Below are 15,194 nucleotides of genomic sequence, written 5' to 3' on the forward strand. Positions count from 1 at the left end.
CAATCCTAATCTTACTCATTATTTAATGATAAAATAGTTAATCTATGAGTTCTGAGCCGTAAATCTGAGACTTCAGGGCTTGCTCATCTATTATACAGGTAAATTGCTCCATTGCCTGGCAGAAAGTGACTGCTGCTGCAGGAGACATCCTTTAAAGTTATGTGATCAATGAAAACAAACTAGGCATCTTGCACTAATAAGCACATACATCAAAATGGTCCTGGCTAATAAGAGAATATACGAAAAAGCAAAACTGTGCACTAGCCCTACAGAGGCTAATTCTAAGCGAGCTGAAAGTTGCCCATTGGTTGCCCATCTGTGACCTTAAATAACATTTCTACTTGTGCAACATCTCCATAAAGGGGCAGATTTTAAAACATATGCGCGTGGGGTACATTTGTGCACGCTACCCGGCGCGCACAAATGTACGCCAGATTTTATGTGCGCGCAGCCGCGCGCATGTTATAAAATCAGGGTTCGGCGCGCGCAAGGGGGTGCACATGAGTGTACCTTGCGCACGCCGAGCCCTCGGGGAGACCAGCTGGCTTTCCCTGTTCCCTCCGAGGCCGCTCTGAATTCGGAGCAGCCTCGGAGGGAACTTTCCTTCCTCCCCCCACCTTCACCTCCCTTCCCCTCCCTGTCCCGTCCCCCAGCCTGAAACCCTCCCCCCCCCCCATACCTTTGTTTTAGAAGTTACGCCTGCCAGAAGCAGGTGTAACTTGCGCGCACTGGCCAAGTGCTGGCGCGCGATCCCCCAGTACAGCAGTTGTGCCGGAGTCCTTGGCCATGCCTCCCGGACCGCCCCCGGACCGCCACAACATGCCCCTGGACCTTCTGCCCCGCCCCTGTCCTGCCCCCCGCCCGCCCATTCAGAAAAGCCACGGGACATACGCGCGTCGCCTGGCCTTTTGAAAATAGGCCCAGAGCGCGTATCCCCCCTACACGCGTAAATCCATCTGGATTTACACGCACAGAGCTTTTAAAATCTGCCCCAAAGTTTGTTACAAATGCATTACTCAGTGCATGCTCTTCCTGTCTCACCTGCTTGGGAATAAGACAGAGACTGGAAGGACTCAAAGGAGATTCAGGAAGGGGAAGAGGAGGAGGTGCTGTATGCAGTGTCAGGCCGATGCAATATCAGCGTGCGTTAAACGGGCGCTCATGAGTGCCCGCTTCCTTAATGTATGTCTATCCACCTCTCCCACGGTAAGGAGGCGCTAGGGGAAACTGAATGCCCCTAGCGCCTCCTCGGCAGCTGGCACCTGGCAGAGGTGGCTGTCAGCCGGTTAGGAAAAAGGACGCTCAATTGAGCGTCCCTTTTCCTAATCTGACTGCTGGCACCCTTTTTAAAAAAAATTTTTTTTTTTTAGGGACATTTCTAATTTTTTAGTTCCTCTCACTTAATATTGCCACAATATTAAGTCAGAGGAAGAACAGAAAAGCAGTATTTTTTGCTTTTCTGTACACTTTTTGGGCTCATGGCAGATGTTAATTTTGGCGAGTAAAAATATGCGCATCAGGCGCACATTTTTTTTTTGCATTCGGGGAATAGATAATAGCCTCATCAACATGCATTTACATATGATGAGCACTATTACCTACGCGCACAATTGGATGTGCGTTTTGGTTATGCTAACGCCCATTTTGCATCGGGGGTTATGAATGTGCATTGAGCCGTGCTCTGCGCTTAACGCACAGTATTGCATCAGCCTGTGTGTGTGTGTTGCACAAAGCAGGGCCTGGTTATCTGTGCCTGCATGCGGTCCATTAATTCCCACACTTCAGGACTCAGCTGTAACTACGAAGGAGAGGCATGCATGACTATACATGTTCTCAGAAAGAGCTCCTGCACATTTATGAGTCATTGCTGCTGTCTCTTTTTGCTGGGCAATGATCAGAGCAGAGCCTAGATGTTGGTCTGGATCTGAGCATTAGGCAGTAGTGACTTTTTTCTGTGGCATACCTGATGAGATCTGCTGACATATCAGCATGCCTTGGCAAACTGGTTGGAAAACATTGTGTTAAACACATTTTAACATGTGCATTAGGCTTAATGCTGGTTTGTACATAAACTCCCTTATCTTCCCAGCAGTTCCAGCTCAATTGGAACCAGGGCTGAGATCTGGCATCATAAGCCTTCATTTGCAACTATCTGAGGATTTTTCCCTTATTTTATAGCCACCTCTTCCACCTTGACTCTATTGCAGTGATGGCCCTAAGGTTGGAGATCATGCATCAGGGCTCCTTCCAGAGCCTTGCAACCATGGGCCCTGAATCCAGATGTCACACTTAAGCAAGTACCATGACTCACTCCCCAGTCCTGGGGGCTGTGAATGCTGGCTCCATGGCATCCCCAGCCAACCCAGAGAGTGGAAGACCCAACTCAGGAATCTAACTGCAGAACGTCCGCATAGCCACTTGAGTCACTGCAGACTTGACAATTAAGCCACTGGGCTGGCCGACTGCTTTATGTGTTTTAATTTACCAAATTATAATTATGTAATAATAATAATAATGGTCCTTCTTCCCTTTTGGAAAGTATCATACAGATCAGGCACCAAAACTGATAGCCAGACTATCAAAAGGAAAACTTACCTTCCTTTAAACTCACATTCTACAGGGGGCAATTACAATGTAAAGATACAACTGTCTTTCGTGAGCTGACATCAATGATCAATTTGCAAATCACAAAGAAAATGTTTATCAAATAATTATTAAATAAATTCCAGAGGTTGATAAACTCTAGATATAAACTTGTAGAAAGATCATTAATTACTTCTTTAGATTTTAACTCTAACTTCATCTCCCTTTCTTTGAAAATGCAGCCAAAAGCTCTTAAACTTTTAGGAATGGAGGTAAGTTGGACTTTTCTTAAAATTAAATGTTACCAAATAAATATAAAGTATATAATTTATATTTTATAACTGTAAACACATTCAAGACAAAATAGTGACCTTAATGGAGCCAATATTCAAAGATGTTTGGTTATCTAAGTTATCCGGATATAACTTATCCGGATAACTTAGAAGGGAAATTCAGCAGCAAGGCTATGCTGCTGAATAGCAGCTAAGTAGCATTTCAATATTGGCCCCAACATGTTTTGCAATCCTGCACAATTTCTTAAGATGTATATATTTCTTAACAGCATGATAGGACCAAATCTGCTACGTCTATGCATATATAAACCCAACTTAGGGTACATAAAATATAACTAGTGGCTGGGTGTCCAGAACTTTCACTGGGTACTTGGATCTTGAAATGTGGTCAAACAGATGGTGTAGTGGACGGGGTTCAAGTATTGCCGGGTGAATTTATTTACTAAACAGGGGAAAGCTTTTCCCCTTGGTGGTTGAACAGATGCTCCCTAAATAAATGGCTTCTTCTGGCAACTTCTACCTCAGGCAGACCCAAACCCCGGAATAAGTTAGTCCACACCTGAAATTTGATAGTTCCAATAATGACAAATTTATCTAACAAAAAACTTAAGGAGCCCAATATTCAAACGCAAGATAACCAGATAAGTAGGATTTATCAGGCTATCTAGTGGCCACTGAATATCTGATTACATTCAGTGGCCATTAGAAAGCTGGATAAGTCACGAATCCAGCTATCTGGCTAGCTGACTAGTGTGTGGGCAGTGGGCAGATCAGGGTGGTGCTACTTTGCCGGATAGCTTATCCAGTTAAGTAGCGATATAGAAGCTTAGCCGGATAAGTTAACGGCTATGCTAGATATGCTCAATAACAGGTCTAGACTTAGCCAGATAACATTTATTCAGCTAAGTAGCACTTTGTTTGCAGATATTCAGCAGTATAGCTGTGCCACTGAATATCCATGTTACTTAGCCGCATAAGCTATATCTGGCTAACAGGCCGATACAGTAAGGTGCGGTAGAAAGAGGAGCGTTAGTGCCGGGCGCACCCGCGTTTGCCGCACGCACAGTCTGGGATCACAAACCGCTCGATACTGTATTTATGAAGCGCAATCCATTTTACAGCGCCTATACAGGCGCTGTAAAATGGTACCTGTCATTTCAAATGACATTTGAAATGACAGGTACCAGGAAGTGGATCCCAACTTTAAGCAAAAGAAAACCTAAAAACCTAAAATCCAACGCACCGGGAAAGCCACTCTTCAGATCACGACTAATCCCATCCCCCAGCCCCTGCTCACCTGCCCTGGCCGCGTCCATGGGTGCCGGTCTCCGGGGCAGCCCCAGTCCTCTCTCCCATCCTCCCGGGGGCAGCCGGTGGCGAGAGCGAGAGCAGCCCGAGGCGTATCACGAGGCGGCTTCCAGCAGTCCTCGCTGGCGATGGTGAATGGGCGCATGCCGTGACCTCTGACGTCCAGCCGGGCGCTCAGGTCACGGCGTGCGTTCATGCACCCTCACTGGCGGGGGCTGCTGGAAGCCGCTTCGCGATCTGCCCCGGGCTGCTCTCGCTGCCGGCTGCCCCCGGGAGGATGGGAGAGAGGACTGGAGCTGCCCCGGAGACCAGCACCCATGGACGCAGCCAGGGCAGGTGAGCGGGGGCTGGGGGATGGGATTAGTCGCGATCTGAAGAGTGGCTTTCCCGGCGCGTTGGATTTTAGTTTGGGCAGGAAAGGTTTAGGTTTATGCTTGGAAACAACAGGTCCTTCCTTCCTGCTCCGGAGCTGTCAGCGTGCCCGAACGGGAGACCGGCACCATGGACGCAACCAGGGCAGGTGAGCGGGGGCTGGGGGAAAGTTTGCCCGATTCTGGTTCTTGTCCCGGGGGGTGAGGGGGTCGTTTGCCCATGAAATTTCGTCTCTCTGACCTGACGCTCCACACTAACGCAGGGGTAAGGGTAGGCGGTAAGTTAGCAGGTTAAACACGCGGCAAAACTGCAGGTTAAAAAAGCGATAATCGGGGCGCATGTTACTGTATGGGAGGGAATAGCTAATCCGATCGTTTACATCTCATATACATGCCGCGGGCGGAAAGGGTTTCCCGTTGATTTAAAGAAGCGGTAAGGGTGGGTTAAAAGGGATAGTGAATCACGGGTTGGACTAACGCGGCCAAATTGTGAGTAGAAAGTGGGTTAGAAGCAGGGTAACTGCGGCCGCACTTTACTGTATCGGCCTGTAAGTTACTTAGCCAGCTAGGCTTCAAATATCTACCCCAGGGTGTCCTCAACAATCTACAGTTCACAAGCTTTCACAGTAAAAGTTCAGCAACTATATTCCTTATTATCCAGAATTCATTCCTGGCAAAATCTAGTATAGTACATCAGTAACAGCACTATACTCTGTTCTTTCAGTTGAGATAAATGATGAGACTTCTATGAGGTAGGCTATTCCTTCAGTTGCCCCCATGATTCTTCCCAGGGGCTTTTCCCAAAATAAGCTAGGCCTTAAGTCTAGGAGTAGAGTAATTGATTTACTGGTGCCATGAGAAAAAGGTTACCTTTGCTGGTTTCTACACCAGGGAGCAAAGCAACATCAAATAGCTCAACTACAAGGTGAGAAAAACACAAAAGTAAGTCTCACCCTGATAACATCATCAAGGCTTAAAAGCACAAACCCTCTGTTTCTATGCTACTGCATGACAAATATAAGCCATTGTTCTTTATGGGAGAAATTAAGTAATTTTCAGATAGAGGTTAAATATGGACAAGTTTGGACCAGCATTACACATATTGGGGTAGATTTACAAAAAATGCGCGTTCGCGTACTTTTGTTGGCGCACCAGTCGCAAACAAAAGTACGCTGGATTTTAGTAGATACGCGCGTAGCCGCGCGTATCTGCTAAAATCCAGGATCGGCGCGCGCAAGGCTGCCGATTTTGTGCAGCCAGCGCGCGCCAAGCCGCGCAGCCTGCCTCCGTTCCCTCCAAGGCCGCTCTAAAATCAGAGCGGCCTCGGAGGGAACTCGCTTTCGCCCTCCCCTCACCTTCCCCTCCCCCTCCCCCTCCCTTCCTCTATCTAACCCACCCCCCCGGCCCTATCTAAAACCCCCCCTACCTTTGTCCAGGGATTTACGCCTCCCGGAGGGAGAAGTAAATCCCCGCGCGCCAGCGGGCCGCTAGCGCGCCGAGACACGACCCAGGGGCGGTCCCGGAGGGCGCGGCCACGCCCCCGGACCGCCCCGGGGCGAAACCACGCCCCCCGGGCCCGCCCCCGAAACGCCGCGTCGATCGGCCCCGCCCCCGACAGAAAACCCCGGGACTTACGCGAGCAGGGCTTTTAAAATCCGCCCCATTAGATATAACACTATGAATTGTTTTTATAAGAAAAATCAATAGCAAGAATTTTTGCCACTTCAGAATAAAACAAATCTTTAAGTGAATGAACTAGCAAAGTTAGAAAAAAAAAAAAGATTTCCTTATTTCCTATTTTGTATTCATTGTAAGACATAACTCACTACAGTTTAGAATACAGAGGATAATATTTCAGTTACAGTAACAACTCATAGATGCATCTAATTATTGCATTTGGTTGTGATATTAAATAGCAGCTCACATTTATAGACTGTATGAACACTTAGGATTTAAATAGGGAAGGGTAAAAAAAAATCTTAATACGCCCAAATGTGACTTCTATCCCTTTAGGATCCTGCTCTATTGTCAGAACCTCTCTCCAGTAAATCCAATGTTGATACCTATAGTGAACTTTCCTTATTATCCCTCAATGACCTGGCATAGTTCTACCTTCAGTCTGAACAGCTTATGTGAGAAGAAAAGGTGAACGCTTCCCTCTAGTTCTAGAATTATCAGCACAATTATTGTGTAATCTATTGCCTATTTTGAATGTCATAGTCCTATCGTTCACTGTACATTTCTGAAATAGGTACTATTTGGACAATTCCATGGTATCAAAGTAATTATTATTATTTTGAAAATGGGAATAAAGACAATAATGAAACTGTCTATGTAGTATGCAGCACTGTGGGTACTTTGTACCCACAAGACTGCAAGTACATTTTCAAAAGGAAACTCCTCACAGTTTCCCATTGAAAATCTGCCAGTGGGGGGATAGTCAGTACTTAGTACCTGCATACAACCCATCGGGGTCAAGGAGCCTGCCCAAGCTGCCCCCGACGACGGCCTTCGGAGCCCCTCCATCGCGGCTCCTCCTCTCTGTCACAAGGTACACCCCCCCGGCAACATCATCTTCGGTGACAGGAACTCACTTTAAAATTCAATGTGCTCGCCCCTGGCATCGCGCGCCGAAGAGGCGTGACCAAAGGAGCATGCCCCTTGGTGCGCCCCTTTGTGCTACACCTAACCACACCTACCCTCACTATTCATAACAAGATTCTGATCCTATCCTCCAAATCCTCCCTCTGCAGACATCACCCTCCTTACCACCACAATCTGTAAGTAACCTCCTTAATTTTTCCTCCTCAAATTTCCCCCTTCACTCACCCCCCCCATTGCTCTACAGCCTGAAGCACCCTACTTCCCTTCTCCCCACCTAATCTGCCCCCCAAACCCCTCCAAGCAGACCTCTCTGCTTCCTTCTGCCACATTCCAACCACCACTGGCTCCTCTATCTCAAACACCCCTTACCACCTTTCCACCCTTCCTTATACACTCTACAATCAAACTACCCCTCCCCCAAACAAACATGGAAGCACACCCTATACCTAAGATCATAAACCCAACACACAAACTCTTGCAATCGTCCCTTCCCGACGGCTTCACTCTGTCTACCTTTCTTTCTTTGCACCTCCTCTTGCTGTGGATGGACGCCTGGCTGCCACGGTGTCCCCAGACCGGCTTGGGCGATGCCTCCCACCATGCTCCACTGGTACCTTAGGGCACGCGTGCCGCGCAGCCCTCACTCTTATTTCCTACTTGGCACGAACCTCAGTGGCGTCCCCATGTGATGACGTCACGCTGCCCGGATATTTAAAGCCTATGATGTTTGCTAGTCTTTGAGTTAGCAAGGGGGTATCTTTCGGATGGGATTCGCTCTCCGTACCCAGCTACTCTGCCTCTCCAATTTTTTTGGACTCTTAACACTAACGGGGTACCCACTCCTCGGGGGCCTCACTTGCTTTTCAAGTCACTATCAGGAAACCTCCTCGAGGGCCCATGTTCCCTGACTCACTGCCTGCTCCTACCTTCTCTTCTGCCGAGGGATTCGCTATCTTCAACACCAGTGAGTACTACCATCTTCACCTCAGAGCTATTTCCTGGAACCAGGTACTCGCTCCTCGATGACCTGCCTCTGTTCCAGCCCTAGTGCCATCTCCTACATGGAACTGCTGTGTGACTACATTACCTTCAAGCCTCTCAGCTCTCAGGGATCAGGTACTCGCTCCTCGAGGGCCTGTTCTCCCTATCCTTGGGCTCTCCATACTGAGGCTTTGTGCATATTCCACTGTACTCATTATTCTCAGTTGCTTCCACTACAGCACTGCTACCTGAGGAGTCGCTGTTCCAGTGCCTGAGGCTACTTCTGCTGCTCACTACTGCCATCTCTGGTGGCTTCATCACATTGTCTAATAAAAGAATCAATCTCTGTGTTTGTGTGTCCTAAGCTGAGCCTGACTTGTGGCCCCTCACGAGACTAACCCCCCGTGGGCGTGGTCAGCTGCCACAGTGTCCAAGGGTCCACCCAAACCTCACTAATTATAACATAAACACAGAAAACCCTTCATAACAGATACAACCATTCACCCTAGATCCTTAATATCCTTAATATCCCTCTTTTCTGCCTTTCTCTCCCCTTATTTTTTTTCAAACTATGCCTTCTCCCCCTCCCTTCTTTATCCCCTTCCTCCCCCCTTATTTCTTTCAAACTTATGCCTTTCTCCCCCCCCCCCCTCCTTATCCCCTTTCTCCCCCCCTTATTTCCTCAAACTATGCCTTCCTCCCCTTCCCTTCCTTATCCCCTTTTCCCACCCCCTCCTACCTTTCTACCTCTTACCCCCCTCGCCCTGCCCGCTTCCTACCCTCCCCCCCCCCTCTCCCTCACCTACCCTCCTTCAAATCTCCACCCCTTGGTTTCATTAATATTGTTTATTTTGTTGTATTTTTTGGTTTTTCTGTTTGTTGCTTCTCGTTTAGTAACATCTTATTGTTTCAATGTCATATTTGTTATATCGTTATACTGTATCTTCCAATTGAGTTCTTTGTAAACCGGCATGATGTGCTTCACGAATGTCGGTAAATAAAAGTTAATAAATAAATAAATAAATAAATAAATAAATAAATAAATAAAATCATGATATCCCCCCTGACACAGTTACTCGGCCTCACAGCTTTCTCTTATACTATTCAACTCCCAATCACTAGTCAAAAAGACCCCTATTCTTAATGACATCCTGCTTGACCACAAACCTGATATTTGTGCCATCACAGAAACATAGTTCAAACAAACTGACTTAGTCCTCATAAATCAATTACCTACATACCTCTATGACCATCTACAAACCAAGGCACTAAAAAAAGAGGAGGACTCCTGTTAGCAGCCAAGAAAGACCTCAGACTTATATCCCAGACCATCAAAACTGAACCTAGATTTGAAATTCGTCTTTTGAAATCCTCTCAACTCCAAGTATGTCTTGTCTACACCCCCCTCCAGAGTTTACTTACTCTACGAACTGAGGTTTCTGCTATCCAAAAGGCTACTTTCCAAATTAATAATTTGATATCATTAGATGCCATAGATTTGAATGGCGGATTCATGAGTTTGGAAAGCACTAGATTAAGGTCCCATTGCGTAGAAGGTTCTTTTATGGGAGGATGAAGATGATAATGTCCTCTAATGAAATTTGCTACCAGAGGTTCTGGAAGATCTTCTGAAAATAGCATCATGCTGCAATAGCACTCAAATGTACTCTATCAGATTTCAATCCTGACTTGGATAGGTTGAATAGGTGCTGAAGTTATGTTGAAGTTGAATATTTGAAAGGATTTTGCTTTTGAGATGTGAAACCTTTCTATTTAAAGTTATAGAAACATCTGGTAGATGTTCTTCTTGATACCAGTAGTACTTCTTTTATGTCTGAGGGGAAAAAGCATGGTTTGTATTACTCTGCACTCAATATCCACGCTGTGAGTGCTAGAGTGTGAAGGTTGGGATGAAGAAGAGTCCTGTTGAACTGTGTTAAAAGGTTTTGGATGAAGATTTGGAGATGAATTGACTGAGCAACAGCTAATCCTTGAAGCCATGGAAACCATATTTGATATGGCCAGAAGGAAGTTATTAGAAAATTTTCCCTTTGTCTCTTCTAAATTTGTAAATTGTTTTGGCAATAAGAGGTATTGCGTTTCTTGTTCAAGGAAATTCAAAAGCATCTGATGCTATAGCAGTTGGGGCAGACCTTTTGGAGCATTACAGAGAAAGTCTGTGATTGAAGGGGGCTGTAAACAGAGTTATAAGAGGAGTCCCCAATCATTGAAAGAGGGACTGAAGGATCTCTAAATGAAGAGACCATTTGGGAGATTGGTGACAATTCAATGAACCTGCTAGGAGATTGTGCTTGCTTGGGAGATGGATGGCATTGAGATGAATGTTCCTTCAGATCGCCCATTTCCACATTTTGCTTGCTTCTTGACATATACATAGGAATCTTGTACCTCCTTTCTTGTTTGCATAACATAAGACAGAAATAATCATGCTGGATAGAAAGAATAACCCTACGCACATTCCACCGCTCAACATAACGAACCAAAAGTCAGGAATCTCTCCTGTCACCCATGCCCACAATTTAGGAGTAATAATTGACAAGGAACTATCCTTCAAGAACCACATCTCCGCAAAAATCAAAGACGGATATCACAAACTCCTAACCCTACAACACCTAAAACCTTTCCTTTCCCCCAACGACTTCAGAACAGTCCTCCAACTACTCATCTTCTCCAACCTAGATTACTGCAACTCCCTGCTTTTCAACTTACCTCTCACCACCATCCGACCGCTCGAAATCCTTCAAAACACAGCCGCCAGAACACTCACAGGAACGAAAAAAATACGATCATATCACTTCAACACTCATTTCACTACACTGGCTCCCAATAGGATTGACTATAAAATACTATCCATAATACACAAAATAATATATGAAAAACAAACAAATTGGCTAAGTGCATCCATAAAACTTCACTCACCAAACCAAAATCTCCGTTCAGCTAACAAAGGTCTATTAAAAATTCCACCTGCTCGTCACAAACTTACCTCAACTCGGAAGAGAGCCAAATCCCTAGGAAGCCCCAAACTATGGAACTCCCTCCCAACCGAACTGAGAACACAAGAAAATCTAAAAACCTTCAAAAAATAACCTTCATAGGGTGTTTTGGAAGGCTTTGGATGTTCACCAAACTATGTATATAACGAATAACATAACTATGTTAACAAGCGTATGAATTTTTTAACACTCTGTTAAACATCGAAACTTTGTAAACCATTGTGATGGCGAAACCGAACGGTTTCGCCATCACAATGGTATAAAACTCAATAAATAAATAAATAAATAAAATCATTACTATGTTATCTTTTTGGATCTGAAGCACTTTTCCCTTTATAAAGAGTTTGAAAACTAGGAGGGCCTTGAAAATTATTTTCAACTCTAATATGTTTGTATGAAGTTTCTGTTCTTGTTTAGACCAAGTCCCTTGAGAACAGATTGCGTAGAGGTGTCCTGCCCATGCTTGAATGGAGGATCCTGTGATCAAAGTTGCCTGAAACTGAGGAGGATGGAAGAACTGACCAGCAAATAGACTGTACAGTTGAGTCCACCCACCTCAAGGAGAGGACGAGAGTAATGAAGAGTGGTATCTTGTTAGAAAGCGGATATGAGCACTGATTCCACCGAAGTTTGAGGTGTCTTCATGAGCTGTCCTCATATGCAGATATGCAAAGGGTATTACATGGACAATGACTGCCATGTGTCCCAACATTTCTATAAATATTCTGGCAGACACTATGAAATGGTTGGAGAGGAAATGAAGTATGTGAATTAATTAGTTCATCCTTTGAAGAAGAAGGAAAGCTTTCCCTTTCTGGGTCCCAAATATGCTCCTATGAATTCCAACTGATGTGTTGATGTAAAATGGCATTTCAAATAATTTAGTACAAATCCCAGCGAGATGAATGTGTGGATCATAAAGGCTGTGCTTATTTTCACTTTCTTTAAGGATCTGCTCAATATTAATCAATCATCATAGAAAAACTAAGACTGTTTTTCCTGACATAGGAAGCTACTACTGCTAGTCATTTTGTGAAGACTTGGAGCTGCAGACAAGCTTAATGGGAGAATTTTCATTGATAATATTCTCCTGCAACCATGAACAAACATTCTGTGATCAGTATGGATGGGACTATACATTAGGCATCTTTGAGATCCAAGGTAGTCAGTCAGTAGGCTACTTCTAAGTGAGGTAGGATGGTAGTGAAGGAGTTCATTTTGAACTTTTTTCTTTTGAGGTATTTAAGTTCGTTAAGAATAGAATAGGGTAGAGATGTCCTGACTTCTTTGGGATAAGTACATATCTTAAGTAAAACTCCTTGCCACTTTCTGTTATTAAGCATCACATGTGCTGATATCATAAGAACATAAGAACATGCCATATTGGGTCAGACCAAGAGTCCATCAAGCCCAGCATCCTGTTTCCAACAGTGGCCAATCCAGGCCATAAGAACCTGGCAAATACCCAAAAGCTAAGTCTATTCCATGTTACCATTGCTAGTAATAGTAGTGGCTATTTTCTAAGTCAATTTAATTAAAAGCAGGCAATGGACCTCTCCTCCAAGAACTTATCCAATCCTTTTTTAAACCCAGCTATACTAACTGCACTAACCACATCCTCTGGCAACAAATTCCAGAGTTTAATTGTGCGTTGAGTAAAAAAGAACTTTCTCCGATTAGTTTTAAATGTGCCACATGCTAACTTCATGGAGTGCCCCCCTAGTCTTTCTATTAGCCGAAAGAGTAAATAACTGATTCACATCTACCTGTTCTAGACCTCTCATGATTTTAAACACCTCTATCATATCCCCCCTCAGCCGTCTCTTCTCCAAGCTGAAAAGTCCTAACCTCTTTAGTCTTTCCTCATAGGGGAGCTTTTCCATTCCCCTTATCATTTTGGTAACCCTTCTCTGTACCTTCTCCATCGCAATTATATCTTTTTTGAGATGCGGCGACCAGAATTGTACACAATATTCAAGGTGCGGTCTCACCATGGAGCGATACAGAGGCATTATGACATTTTCCGTTTTATTCACCATTCCCTTTCTAATAATTCCCAACATTCTGTTTGCTTTTTTGACTGCCGCAGCACACTGAACCGACGATTTCAATGTGTTATCCACTATGACGCCTAGATCTCTTTCTTGGGTTGTAGCACCTAATATGGAACCTAACATTGTGTAACTATAGCATGGGTTATTTTTCCCTATATGCATCACCTTACACTTATCCACTTTAAATCTCATCTGCCATTTCGATGCCCAATTTTCCAGTCTCACAAGGTCTTCCTGCAATTTATCACAATCTGCTTGTGATTTAACTATTCTGAGCAATTTTGTATCATCTGCAAATTTGATTATCTCACTCGTATTTCTTTCCAGATCATTTATAAATATATTGAAAAGTAAGAGTCCCAATACAAATCCCTGAGGCACTCCATTGCCCACTCCCTTCCACTGAGAAAATTGTCCATTTAATCCTACTCTCTGTTTCCTGTCTTTTAGCCGGTTTGCAATCCACGAAAGGACATCGCCACCTATCCCATGACTTTTTACTTTTCCTAGAAGCCTCTCATGAGGAACTTTGTCAAACGCCTTCTGAAAATCCAAGTATACTACATCTACCGGTTCACCTTTATCCACATATTTATTAACTCCTTTAAAAAAGTGAAGCAGATTTGTGAGGCAAGACTTGCCTTGGGTAAAGCCATGCTGACTTTGTTCCATTAATCCATGTCTTTCTATATGTTCTTTGATTTTGATGTTTAGAACACTTTCCACTATTTTTTCTGGCACTGAAGTCAGGCTAACCAGTCTGTAGTTTCCCGGATCGCCCCGGAGCCCTTTTTAAATATTGGGTTACATTAGCTATTCTCCAGTCTTCAGGTACAATGGATGATTTTAATGGTAGGTTACAAATTTTTACTAATAGGTCTGAAATTTCATTTTTTAGTTCCTTCAGAACTCTGGGGTGTATACCATCCGGTCCAGGTGATTTACTACTCTTCAGTTTGTCAATCAGGCCTACCACATCTTCTAGGTTCACTGTGATTTGATTCAGTCCATCTGAATCATTACCCATGAAAACCTTCTCCAGTACGGATACCTCCCCAACATTGTCTTCAGTAAACACTAAAGCAAAGAAATAATTTAATCTTTCCGCGATGGCCTTTTCTTTTCTAAGTGCCCCTTTAACCCCTTGATCATCTAACGGTCCAACTGACTCCCTCACAGGCTTTCTGCTTCAGATATATTTTAAAAAGTTTTTACTGTGAGTTTTTGCCTCTATGGCCAACTTTTCAAATTCTCTCTTAGCCTGTCTTATCAATGTCTTACATTTAACTTGCCAGCGTTTATGTATTATCCTATTTTCTTCTGTTGGATCCTTCTTCCAATTTCTGAATGAAGATCTTTTGGCTAAAATAGCTTCTTTCACCTCCCCTTTTAACCATGCTGGTAATCGTTTTGCTTTCTTTCCACCTTTCTTAATGTGTGGAATACATCTGGACTGTGCTTCTAGAATGGTATTTTTTAACAATGACCACGCCTCTTGCACACTTTTTACTTTTGTAGCTGCTCCTTTCAGTTTTTTTTCTAACAATTTTACTCATTTTATCAAAGTTTCCCTTTTGAAAGTTTAGCACGACAGCCGTGGATTTGCATACTGTTCCTCTTCCAGTCATTAATTCAAATTTGTTCATAAGTTAGTTCATCCTTTAGTATTTACAATTCTTCCTGGGCAACCTGATGTGAACAATAAGAGAAATGGGGTGAAATATTTTGGAAATATAGGTGATATCCATTGAGAATAGGACCATTGATGATGGAAATATTGAAATCTTCCCCCCAGTGAAAGAACTTCAGATGGAATAGGAATTACGTAGTCAAAAATTAGGAGTTGATTTCTGTGATGGCTGTTGAACTTTTGTTGGGCCTTTTCTCTAGGGCAAAGTTGGTTGTATTGCTGCTTTTGTTGCTATTGAGGTTATAGTTGTTAAAAGCATTGCCTTTGATATTGATAAGGCTGATGCCATCTGT

At 44.0% G+C, this 15,194-nt stretch overlaps 1 protein-coding gene across 1 annotated transcript in view; it reads left to right on the forward strand.

Annotated features, from left to right (window-relative positions):
- Positions 1 to 15,194, forward strand: part of TRPM1 (transient receptor potential cation channel subfamily M member 1) — a 146,829-nt gene that overhangs the window by 75,151 nt on the left and 56,484 nt on the right. Inside the window, 1 exon segment of the mRNA XM_029574497.1 lies at positions 2,826 to 2,855. Within this exon segment, the coding sequence (XP_029430357.1) occupies positions 2,826 to 2,855 (30 nt within the window).

The sequence above is a fragment of the Rhinatrema bivittatum genome, chromosome 13, assembly GCF_901001135.1.
Source record: "Rhinatrema bivittatum chromosome 13, aRhiBiv1.1, whole genome shotgun sequence".
Taxonomy (NCBI): domain Eukaryota; kingdom Metazoa; phylum Chordata; class Amphibia; order Gymnophiona; family Rhinatrematidae; genus Rhinatrema; species Rhinatrema bivittatum.